A 13,151-nucleotide genomic window follows, 5' to 3' on the forward strand; every position below is an offset into this window, starting at 1 on the left:
AGAGCTCTCTCTCTCTCTCTCTCTCTCTCTCTCTCTCTCTCTCTCTCTCTCTCTCTCCCTCTATGCTATTTGAGAACACAATAATAAAGTGGAAGACAGGAGCAAAGCCCTCACTAGACAGCAACTCCATTGGCACTTTGATAGTAAGACTGTTAGTTTCTGGAAGTTTGTGAAAGTAAATTTCTGTTGTGTAAGTCACTCAAGTCTATGATATTTGGCTATGTCCCTCAGAACCAACCAAGACAACTCCTTCTATATTTTGGAAGAGTTTATTAAAAAAATCAAAATTCGTATTAATTCTCCTATCAAAATTTGGAAGCATTGGTGATGAAATTATCTGGACCCTGGTATTTCTTTATATATTGTGTTTTTTTGTTTTGTTTTGTTTTACTTTTTTAAAAAAATCATATTAATCTCAAATTATAGTTCTATTCAGATTCTTTTTAATTTTTATTGGGCATGTTTTAGATGTTTGTGTCCTTGAGGAAATTCTTCCATTTCATATACTTATTTGCTTTATTGGCCTACACTTTTTTATTTTAATAAATTGAAGTACAATCTGTGGGGTAAATATTTGAGAATAAAATTAATAGTTTTAAAATGTGTATCTTTAAATATTAAAATCAAGAATCTTCTTTTTTGTGTGTGTGGTCGTGGGGATTGAACATAAAGGTACTTTATCAGTGAACTACACCCCTGGCACTTTTTATTTCATTTTGAGACAGTGTCTTGCTAAGTTGCCAGACTGGCCTTCAATTTGTAATCCTCCTGTTTCAGCCTCCTCATGTGCTGGGGTTACAGGTGTGCTTCATCATGCTAAGTGAAATCAAGAATCTTTATAAATGAGATATATGTATTTAAATTTTAAGTGATCTCTGCAGGAATATGTTCAGATGCACATGGATGATTCAACCAATTCTGCATAATGATTAAGTTTAAGAGTCTATCAGGCATGATGGCATGTAATCCAAGTGATTTTGGAGGCTGAGGCAGGAAGATCGCAAATTTGAAGTCAATTTAAATCTGGGTAATTTAGAGAGAATATATCTCAAAATTTAAAAATAAGTGGGTGTGCTGGGGATATAGCTCAGTGGTGAAGCACACCTGGGTTCAATCCCTAGTACTAGGGAAAAAAATTAGTGATATGTGCACTTACTCTTTTAGGTTGAGTGAACAATGAGTTCACAGATTGTTCTTTGGCTACAACCACATTTAATAACACTTATCACCACCACAATCTAACCTCTGATGATTACTATAACAATATTTAAAATTATACGGCTCACTGGTTTAGAAAAGAAGCCTCGTCATTCTCTTTGAAATGGCAGAATTTTCTCAAAGACTCAGTTTATTATTATACATAAGCTTTAATCTTAATCACTGCCTCTTTTTTTTTCCAGTAAATTTCTGTGCCTAGCAATAAATTTAAGAAGTGAATTTAAAATTACTCTTGCTAGATTAACCTTATAGTGCAGGATGTATCATTGCATCCAATTTTCATTTTATTTTCTTTTAAAAAAAATTGAAGATGTAAATCTATTTCTCAAACTTATGCTAACTTTTATCTTTATTTAACTCTTAGCACAAGGTTGCAAAAGCTACGGTTTGGAATTCAATAGATATGATTGTGAAGGAGGTGGTTTTATTTCTAGAAAGTTTCCTTTATTTTTCACCTGCGCACATTATTAGCATGGCCACTCTTTTAGACCCTTGTGCTTATCCTTATTGCATGTTTTAAGGAATCGGCTTTACAATCTGTCATTCACTCCAAAGCTAAATGTCTGACAACTCTTAAACTGTTATATCTCCTAGGAGGATTTTCATTTCAGCAGCCATAAATCTTTAACTTAAAGTGATAAAAAACTCTTCCACATCTTTCAGGCTTTGTTATAAGATGGGGGTGTGTGTAAATTTCTGTTGTCACTCCATCGTGCATTTGTGTCTTGATTCTTAGAAATGCATTTATAAACTAATAATGTTTGTAGGATTGTGCATAAGTCCATCTTTCCTCAAATAATGAAGGTATTTTCTTAAATAACTGTTTCAAAGGATTGCTTTTGGTTTTCCTGACCATCTTCCCTCCAGTCTGCTGCTAGGGTTTGTTTTGTCTTTTCTCAGTCATGTCTAGATGTACCCTAGGCTCTAATATCATTTGACTTAAAGGATTCCTGTTCCATCTCCCTTTAGGTGGCAATCCTCATAGAGAGATGGGCTACAAAGAAAAGAAACACCAATAAACTTAAACATAAATGTATTGTTAATAAGATAAGAATAAAATAAAATGATAATTATTTGAGCAAATGTTATTTCCTAGTTATGAACAAGCTCATCAGTAGTTATAATAAGTACCTTTCAAAACATGATATAACTAATAAGTATAAGACAAATTTACATCTAAGACAAAATACATAAGATTAAGAGACAGAAGATGGGGCTGGGGTGTGGCTCAAGCGGTCACGCACTCACCTGGCATGCACTGGGCGCTGGGTTCAATCCTCAGCACCACATAAAAATAAAATAAAGATGTTGTGTACACCAAAAACTGAAAATAAATATTAAAAATTCTCTCTCTCTCTCTCTTTAAAAAAAATAAAAAGAGACAGAAGAGCAACTTATATTAGAGTTAAGGGAGGTTTTGCATAGGACCTAGGTAAACACATCCTCAATATGGACTTCATTGATCTTTTGTGTTTGTTTTTTGCTGTTATGAAAGTATATATGTTTATCTAAACACACACACATATGGAAATACATATATACATATCTTAGTATTCATTTGTAAGGAGGCTAAGAATCTCTAGATAGTATTTTAATTTTCCTATTTTCTGTGTAATTTTATTGATTTCTTACACCTCCCATCTTAAGTTGGAAGATAAATGAGATGTCCTACAGTTTACACAGCATATATTTGGCATCTGAGGTAGGTGAACAAGTACAATCAGTATTCAGGTGGGAATAAAAAGTAAAATATGGTAAAATGAAGCCAGGCCAGCAGGATATCCACAGACTGGATATTTTTCACCCAAATTTACTCAAACAAAAATTGGTATCAGCATTGCATGAAATAAAATATGTACATAAAATGTTCTAGGACAAATTCCAGGCACTGGGGATATAAACACGAATTGGCAAAAACATAAAGGAGTACATATTTAAAATATGTAGAGAATATCTTCAAAAACATGCAAAAGTCAACCAAAAATATAGAGTGAGTATGGAAAAAGGAATGAAAGTTTTGACAATACCAAAGCATGGATGATGTGAAAATTTAAATAATTTGCAATATAGGGAGATGCTAAAAAAAGTTGGAGAAAAAATGAAAGTATAAGAGAAAGGCTTGAAATTTATTATAGGATTTAAGTAAGATGTATCAGATTATTGCTGGCCTGAGTTCATCATACTTTTCTTCATGTATTGCTCCTCCATTTGGGAATGTATTACTTACTATGAAATTACAGCAACAAAAGTAGGATAGTTCATTTGTATACTAGTGAATAAGGAAGGAGTTGGAAAAAATAAAAGAACAATGCCTTGTGGACTGTGATTTGTAAAATAACTTGTTCTGAATATTCTTCACAATGAACTAGAATGAACACTAAGCATAGCAAAATACCTAGTGTTATGGTTTGGATGTAGGTGTTCCCCAAAAGCTCATGTGCAAGACAGTGCAAGAAAGTTTAGAGGTAAGAGTTGGGCTGTGAGAGTTTTAACCTAATCAGTGCAACTTAAGGCAGGTAGGAGTGGCCAGGGGAAGTGGGTCCCTGGGAGTGTGCCTTTGGAGTATATATTTTGTCCTTGTTGAGCAGAGCTCTTTTTTCTGCTTCCTGTGCAAATTTCTGAGCTGCTTTCCTCTGCTGCACATGTCTACCATGACATTCTGCCTTACCTCAGACCCCAAGAAATGGAGTCGGTGATCTACAAACTGAGACCTCTGAAACTGTGAGCCCCCAAATAAACTTTTCCTCCTTTAAAATTGTTCTTGTTTAGTGTTTTGGTCACAGTAGCGAAATAGTTGACTGCAACATCTGAAATCATGTTTTTTTTTTTTTTTTTAACTAAATGTGAGAATCTGAACAGGTGTAGAATACTTGAATATACAAAGAGAATTATCAATAGTATAGGTCAGTGGCATAAATACCATGATTATAGGTATTTGAGCAAAGATCATATTAAGCAAAATTGCAGGATAGTATTTATCCGATATCTTCCATTGTAAAATAGTAGAGCCAAGAAAAAGGAGCTCTTCCCTCCTGTCACTCTGAACCTACAGTTTGAATTGGATGAATGCAAATGCAGTCTCTTAGAACTGCTATGTTCTCAAATCACCCAAAGTTTGCATTCTCTTTTATAGATTGCATCAATATAAACAAGCTGTATTCAATTATCTGCAATGTAATCTGATAATCCTGAAATATGTGTTCAGTTCATTTTGTATTTCAACTTACACAGAGCTCCATGTTTATTAGAGTGAAATGTATCTGAATTTTGAGAAGCACAGTTAAAGGCAAAAGCATAGAACTTTTAAACAGTAGGATCCATGTAAGACTTTTTAGCTGTTGGTCTTCTGCAGGTGGGACATTGACAACATTTGAAGTAACATCAGACTCTTCTTCCTGCATTGCTTAGAGTTAGATCCTGTACAAACCAAGGTAAGCCATCATTCCTGTTTATTCCTTAACACTTTCCTGACATTGAACTCTAAGCCTCTATTAAGGGGTGTGTGTGTGTGTGTGTGTGTGTGTGTGTGTGTGTATGTCTGTGTCTGTGTCTGTGTGTACATGCGTATACACTTTATTTTCTCTTTTGGTATCATTTTACTACATGATTATTTGTTCTATTAGATATCCAGCTTCAGTAACTAAGTAATAATATGGCCTAACACAGATTTTTTAACCATGTTGTTCTTCCTTAGTGTTTACAATAATATTTCCTTCATACTCTAAACTTCATGACTATAGTAAAAATTTCAAAAAATATTTTTCTTTTCATTTGGCCATTTTTTGCATATAGTTTTAAAATATTTTGTTCTTAAAAGGTGATAACTACACTAAAATATACTCTGTGAGAAGACTGGAAATATCAGCCTTCTTTTGACTTCAGTGATTTTTCTGCCCTGTTTCCACCTGCAATACTTTCCAGTTGAATACACAATAAAAGATTGGAAATGTGGGGGTGGAAAGGGGTGGATAGAGTTATTCTCTGAGCATATTTATTATGCCAACAATGCCATTTAATGCATTTTTGATGGTGTGCAATTAGGTATTAAAATTTCTCATAACTAGAAATGTTCTCGGTCAGTGGGAATTACTGTAGATAATTTCAGGTAACTTGGGAATAATTTGGCTGGCTAAAAGGCTTAGACCAATATATAAAGCCTCCAGTTTAGGGAAAAATTGATTTGTTCTTCACATTAATCCTCTGCTTAACTATATTGAGAAATGCAAATTCACGTAAAACCTGAGGATAAAACCAATAATTCTTATATATTTTCAAATTAATTTATGAAGACACACTATGACAATAAGAAGAAGGTCCCCCAAACAACACTTTACTGAATTTTATCTAATGGATTAATTATTATTGCCCCCAAATAAGACTTTTATTTATTTTACATTACTATTTTAATTTAGATTCCTAACCTTTATTTTCATTAGCTTCTATGATTTCGTTTTCTCTGATTTTTTTTCCCCCACACTAGTGTTTCCATAAGGAGATTGAGGTTGGGAGTTAGGTTAAAATATTAGTGTTGTTGGATGGATTTGTTAAATATGCCTGGCAAAAAACATTACAAATTCCAATCATATTCCATGTTCTTTGTACCCTTTTGGCCTTGTTTAAGCTATCAGGGAAAACCACAGTGGATTAGAACAGAAAGTAGACCAAGCCATTTAGAGGAACATAGGGGTGATTGGAGAGAAAATAAATTTCGGTAACTATGTACTGTTATTATTTTCATTTACACTAGGAAATTTATCTATGATCCAATAAAAACTGAACTCATTGTTAATTAGCAAGCCACAAGGAGTTCACAGTGATAACAAATTAAATATGTGATTATTACTTCTGAATTATGGATGCATTCATTTTAAGCTTTCTTTTTATGTAAGAGTCACAACAATGGCATTAAATATGGCTGGATGTGAATGGAGTCACAGGAGGCTTGTGTCTCTAGGTAGCACTGATAGTACTAACAACCAGAGAAGGATGCTTACCTCATAATCTACATGATCATGGGCAAAGAGTACAGGTAATATCTTAAAACATTTTAAATGGAGATTATTTAGTCAATGAAAATGTATATTGGTTGGTAGTAATGCTCTTGAAAATTTGAAGGTTATTCTAATTTAAATGAAACATAGTTGATTATGAAATACAATTCTTTCTTTCTTTCTTTTCTTTTCTTTTTTTTTTTTTTGGGGGGGGGGCAGTGCTGTGGAGTGAACCCAGGGCCTCGTACATGCTAGGCAAGCACTCTACCAACTGAGCTATATCCCCAACCTTGAAATACAAAATTTTTATCAAAATTATCAGGGCAAAATTTTTGATTACACATATCACAGTTATACACATTAAAAACAATAGAAAACAATACAAACAAACAAACCAAAGACACCACACATTGGATGTGCCCATACTCACTTAGCATGGCGAATATCTGGCAGGGACCTCTCTAGGGCAATGTTGTTGCTGACGAAAATATTGAAGCCATTTTCCCTGTATGCTGAGTCATCGTGGTCCTCTTCAGTAAGGGGGTAAGGCTTCCCATGTTCACCTTTCCCTAAAAGGAAAAACCAGATGGGATTTTTCAACCAGTATTAACCTTCTTGTGATTGCTCCCAAATATTACAAATCTTAAAATATTTAGAGATTTTTATGTATTTTTTAATTAACTTTTGATTTGCAAACATGATATTTGTTTTTAGTAACTAGAATTCATTTTTGTTGTTGTTGGGAAATGTAGTTTGTATGTCAGGGATCCCTATAAAGCAAAATGAGAAACATCCTTTTAAACATTTTGATTCCATCTTGATGAAATTCATTAATACTGACAACCAATGTCAAATAGCTAGGGAATGATAAGGAATTATATCTCAAAAAGAAAAAAAAAACTAAACCAACCAAACAAATAAAAAACAGACTGAAAATCTCTCTGCACGTCAGATAAAGCAGTAATCTCTAGGTTATATAAAGAACTCAAAAATCTTGACATCAAAAAATCAAATAACCCAATCAATAAATGGGCTAAGGAACTGAACAGACACTTCTCAGAAGAGGATATACAATCAATCAACAAATATTTGAAAAAAAATGTTCATCATTGCTAGCAATTAGAGAAATGCATATAAAAACTATTCTAAGATTTCATCTCATTCCAATCAGAATGGCAGGTATGAAGAATACAAGCAACAATAAGTGTTGGTGAGGATGTGGGGGAAAGGGCACACTCATATATTGCTGGTGGGACTGCAAATTGGTGCAGCCAATATGAAAAGCAGCATGGAGATTCCTTGGAATAGAACCACCATTTGACCCAGCTGTATCAATCCTCAGTTTATACCCAAAGGACTTAAAAACAGCATACTACAGGGACACAGCCACATCAATGTTTACAGCAGCACAATTCACAATAGCTAAATTATGAAACCAAACTAGATGCCCTTTGGTAGATGAATCGATAAAGAAATTGTGGTATATATACACAGTGGAATATTACTCAGCATTAAGAGAATAAAATTATGTAATTTGTAGGTAAATGGATGGAGTTGCAGAATAAAATGCTAAGTGCAGTAAGCCAATCTCAAATATCTCTGATATGAAAATGCTGATCCATAATGGGGATGTGGAGGGCATGGGAAGAATTGAGGAAGTTTAGATAGGGCAAAGGGGATGGAGGGAAAGGGAGGACAAGGAAGTAGGAAAGATGGTGGGATGAGATGGTCAGCATTATCCCAAGTACATGTATGAAGACACGAAAGTTGTAACTCTACTTTGTGTACAACCAGAGACATGAAAAACTGTGTTCTATATGTGTACTATGAATTGAAATGCATTCTGCTGTCACATATAACAAATTAGAATAAATAAATAAATTTAGAAAAAAAAAGAGTTTCATTTTTGATCTGAAAAAATCAAACCAACAAACAACAACAACAAATCCAACCCACTATTCTGTCTATATCATTGTTTGATTTCTTACTGGAAATGCCACTTGCTATTTTTCAATCTAGATGAAAAATCAATAAGTCAGTGAGAAATTTCATTCAGAGAATGGAGTTCACTATGTACAAAGTATTGTGCTGTTTTTCCATACATTTTGGACTCAACACAGCAACAATATGAAATAAACATTGTTTTACCCAAGTTACATGTAAGTAAACAAAACAGAGATTAATAGTTTCCCTAAACACTTTATTAGTAATTAGCCACTGAACCTGGGGAAATACTTAAAAGACCTAAATCTCTTTACCATAAATGACCAAATTAGCTGAAGAAGGTGTCTTGACCTTGCATGGCCCCTAGTATTAATTAGATTTATAAGTCATTCCATAAATCCAATTTAGTGAAGCAATTTTAGTGCAAAGTACCCTTTGCTTTCAGCAATAAAATTTTATTTTTAATTTTTATATCCTCGATGAAATGTGTATGTACGCCTGAGGCTTAATTTTTGTAGAAATATTTTTAATGCTGAACTTTCAGATTCAGGCACTTTTAAGCCTACAAATATAAATTTTTAAACTACACACTCATTGAAACACCTGTTAATCAAAGAGAAATCATTTGTTCAGATTTGCTAAATCTCCTAAGACAATAAATCTCCTAAAACAAGGCTTTTCAAATGTATGAGGGATTCTCTCAAGTTATCAAACAAAATTGGCTCATCACCAATGATGGCAAACTAGATATTTCTGCATTGTAGTTGTGAGAATAGGTTTTAAAATTTTATCTTCTTATGTATGAAGCCAGCATTTTTTATTTCAAATGCTACCAACTCATCTTAAGTTTTAATATGCAAATCTTAGGGTGTATAACATCTCATGTAGTTTGACTTTTCTTTTGTAAAAGTCTAAAAAAAAAAGCAAGAATACTTCACATGACAACAAAAAAATATGTGTTGAAAGTATGATAATACTAAAAAATTGGCAATAATTACTAATCTATCAATATGCCCATTTTAACACTCAAAATATATAATTTAATATTATCAATTATAAATTTAAACCATAATCCTTTCTTTAAATATGAGAACTATTGTACCATCTGCTTTGTTTAAAAACATATGAGAAGCATGATATTATATTTTAGTACATTGAAACATAAATATTACATCAAATGTGTGAGTACTAAGCAGAAAAATTGCTGTCTCACAAGTATGTATTTATAATACATACAAGATAGACAGTTGATACTTGACATGGAATTCATGTTAATTTTTTTTATAATGCACCTGTATTTATCCCTCAGTTAAAATGACATTTTACTTACTATGACAATCTTGTATGTTTATTGATTGTCTACACCATGCACCACTGGGTAGGGAAATTGAAAATGTATATAGTATTAAGTCAGGCCTGAAGAAGCTAAAAATATGTTATGCTTAGGAAGATATAGGACATATTTATAAAATGGCTATTGTGAGAAGAAAATAAGCCACCTCTAGAATTAAATAATTTGAACAGTAAGCCCTGTAAGAATTTCAAATTTGGCAAAATGACAAGCTTGGTATAGGCTGGAAATTATCACTAGAAAAAGTAAGATATCAGTTCAAACTTCAAGGATAGTTTTGAGGATATAAATTATTTATTGTACTGTGCATAGAAAGAATTTGGAGTAAATTACTTTGTACAGACAATAATTGTGAAATATTCTGTTTTAAAAATGCTTAATAAATCAATTGAAATAGTTTGAGCTTATAGTTTTTTAACAGTGTAATGGATGTGGGCAATGTTTGGTTTTAGTTTTACCAGGTATCAGTAAACAGTATAATTCTCCTCCTGATCCTTCTAATTTCACCCTTTTTCCTCATCCCTGTTTGTTCTTTATTATTACCAACATTTATGTCATATTTTTCAAAGTTTTTGTTAAGAATTCCATGAGTCCCCTCTTCCTTTGGTGAGATTGCTTTAGTTGATACTTGCCACACTATGGTGACCCTGCATTGATATGCATTAGGAATTTGAAGTTGGGGGTCAAATAAATATCTAGGACCTGAGTTTTATATCAAAGTTTCCCACCAAGAAGGTGTAACTCAGTTAGCTTCTTTTACATTTCTTCCTTCATCTTATCATTTACATAGAAACAAGTTGATCTTAGACAGTTGAATTATTGCTACTATTCTAAAGCATGGTAGTGAACGACTATAATCCCAGGGACTCCAGAGGCTAAGGCAGGAGGATTTCATTTTTAAGTCTAGTCTCAGCAACTTAGAGAAACTCTGTCTCAAGAACAAACAAATGATTTAATTTTTGTAGAAATATTTTTAATGCTGAACTTTCAGATTCAGGCACTTTTAAGCCTACAAATATAAATTTTTAAACTAGGACCTGAGTTTTATATCAAAGTTTGAACAAACAATAACAAAAACTAGCATTCTATATTAACTCCTAATTGTGTAATTATTTATTCTAAATCATCACACTTTATCTAGTAATTTACACTGAAAATTTGAACTTATTAAATATTATCTTAAGCTCTTATATTTTCAAATAGTACTTACTTCAAGGTAGTTATTAATATTATCTGAGGCATGAAATAGAGTTTAGTCATACAAGCCAGTTTATTAGATGAAAAAGATATTTTTATGGAACTAGACTCTAAGGTCCATGAGGGCAGATCTGAGAGTATCATTCCACATACACTTGTTTTCTGAATTATTAAAATATGAACTATAACTAAAGCTAAGAAAACAAAGATAAACTGAACTATCCTACCTTCCTTAAAGCAACTAGACACCCCAAGGTTTATACTAATGTTTTTTTTAATATTTATTTTTTAGTTGTAGTTGGACACAATGCCTTTATTTTATTTATTTATTTTTATGTGGTGCTGAGGATCAAACTCACGGCCTCGAACGTGCTTAGATGAGTGTTCTATCACTGAGCTACAACCCCAGCCCTACTGTTAATGTTTTGTTATCAAAATCTACACAGATAAAGCAGGTATATTTATGTCTCCTACTGAGTTAAAGGCATTATTCATATGATACAAATACAAAGGAAAAGTTTTCTCAGGAAAGTTTGTAGTTTGTGATGCTTTAATTAAAATTGTCTCTATTTTTCAATCTCAGAGGAACTTATTAAAATTACTTCTCCAGTTAAAGCCAACTGATCCCAAAGAAGAGAGATTAAGTTCCTATACAAATAGTTCCAGTAGTTTTCTTTTCCAAATAAAGATAAAATAATTAAGGCTAATCCATCATAGAGGGCTGAACAGGAAAAAAAAAATCTGACAAAATAAGCTGAGTCTTAGGAAAGGAACTCATTGTTTCCCAGTATGATTTAGATAAGGAAAGTATGTTCCCATAAGTAATACATTATAAAATGATATCATGCTAACTACATGATTAAAATTCTTTGTAAACATATGATAAACATCTGTGAAAGGGGGGATTCTTTCATTTTCCAGGAGGGATGATGACCCATGTCCCAATCATGCGTGGAGATTGTGGTTAGGTTGAGATTAGAGACACCCGCATTCATGGTCTCAATTCCAATTTACTTATTCACTCATGGATAGCAACAAATAGGCTGGACTTGTTACAATGGCCTTTGGGAGTGACTCTTTGCAAGAGTTGTACCAGCCCACAGTATTTTTAGCTTTTCAGATTATTTTAAATGACAGTTTCAAGAATGTCAAAAGAATATGTTTTGGAGATGTAAATAAGTTCACTAATTCTGTTTTTCCAAAAACATAAGGAAAAAAAAAAGTAATATAAAATACCTATTTTTTTACAATGCCACTTATGAAGGTGAACTGTGATAATTATCAGATAATGCAAAACACAAAAATAATAGTTAAAACACTTTGAAATTTTTAACTGTGAGGAAGAAGTGATTCTTAAAAATAAAGCTCATTAGAAAAGGTCATTTGGAATATAGTTAGGAGACAATTAAAGAATGGTAATGTAGAGTTGATCATCACACTACAACTTGAGAGAATGAATGCATCAAAAAGACACAGCAAAACGTAGAGGAAAAACATCTTAAATTTTCCTCAGTAACAAATCTTACCCTTTTATCAATTAATTCTGAATTTCCAATTTTCACTGTCAGAAGAAAAAGCATCAAAACAATGAAATTATATACATATAAAGCATTAGGTTTTTTTAAGAGCATGATGTACATAGCAGTATTTTCATACAAATATGAAGATTTACACATTTGTTCATAGAAACATGATCACTATTGGGAAGCCATCTCCTCTGTGTGCTAGAAGCTTTTAATGAGCTTTATGCAAAACTAATGAACAGAGTAGAGTAGAGAAAAGAGAATGTAAATAGCAGCAAAATTACTATTTTAATGGTTTTCCTAGATTTTCATAATTTGATCAATTAATATTTTGTCTGAACTCTATGTGCAATTCAGTTGATACTTGAGTTACAATTGACTGGCAAAAAATAAAGTTTCTAAGAATTTTCTAAACCAAAATTTTACTAAATCAATTAAAGATTTAGCCACTCAAGAAATACTATTACACACTTATTATGTGGGAGGAACTGGAATAGGATTTAGAAAATATATATGGTTCTAGCCCTCATAAAAATGATATTGTAACTAGGAAAATGAATCACCACTATGGAAATAAATTCAAGTACTAAGATGGTTTTAGTTAACAACTCTTCCCTTCTTTTTTTTTATGTTTTAGAAATTGTATTCTTATTTATTTTCATTTTTAGATTTTTTTCCACTTTATATAAAGAAAAACATTTTTTATTTTATTTTATTTTTTTAAAATTTTTTATTGTTGGTTGTTCAAAACATTACATAGTTCTTGATATATCCTATTTCACAATTTGATTCAAGTGGGTTATGAACTCCCATTTTTACCCCGTATACAAATTGCAGAATCACATCAGTTACACATCCATTGATTTACATATTGCCATACTAGTGTCTGTTGTATTCTGCTGCCTTTCCTATCCTCTACTATCCCCC

At 32.3% G+C, this 13,151-nt stretch overlaps 1 protein-coding gene across 2 annotated transcripts in view; it reads right to left on the reverse strand.

Annotated features, from left to right (window-relative positions):
• Positions 1 to 13,151, reverse strand: part of Galntl6 (polypeptide N-acetylgalactosaminyltransferase like 6) — a 1,051,497-nt gene that overhangs the window by 608,048 nt on the left and 430,298 nt on the right. For both annotated transcript variants that reach the window (XM_015486211.2, XM_048791957.1), the window contains one exon: positions 6,640 to 6,778. In XM_015486211.2, the coding sequence (XP_015341697.1) occupies positions 6,640 to 6,778 (139 nt within the window). The remainder of the gene's footprint in view (positions 1 to 6,639; positions 6,779 to 13,151) is intronic.

Source organism: Marmota marmota, unplaced genomic scaffold (assembly GCF_001458135.2).
Source record: "Marmota marmota marmota unplaced genomic scaffold, marMar, whole genome shotgun sequence".
Taxonomy (NCBI): Eukaryota; Metazoa; Chordata; class Mammalia; order Rodentia; family Sciuridae; genus Marmota; species Marmota marmota.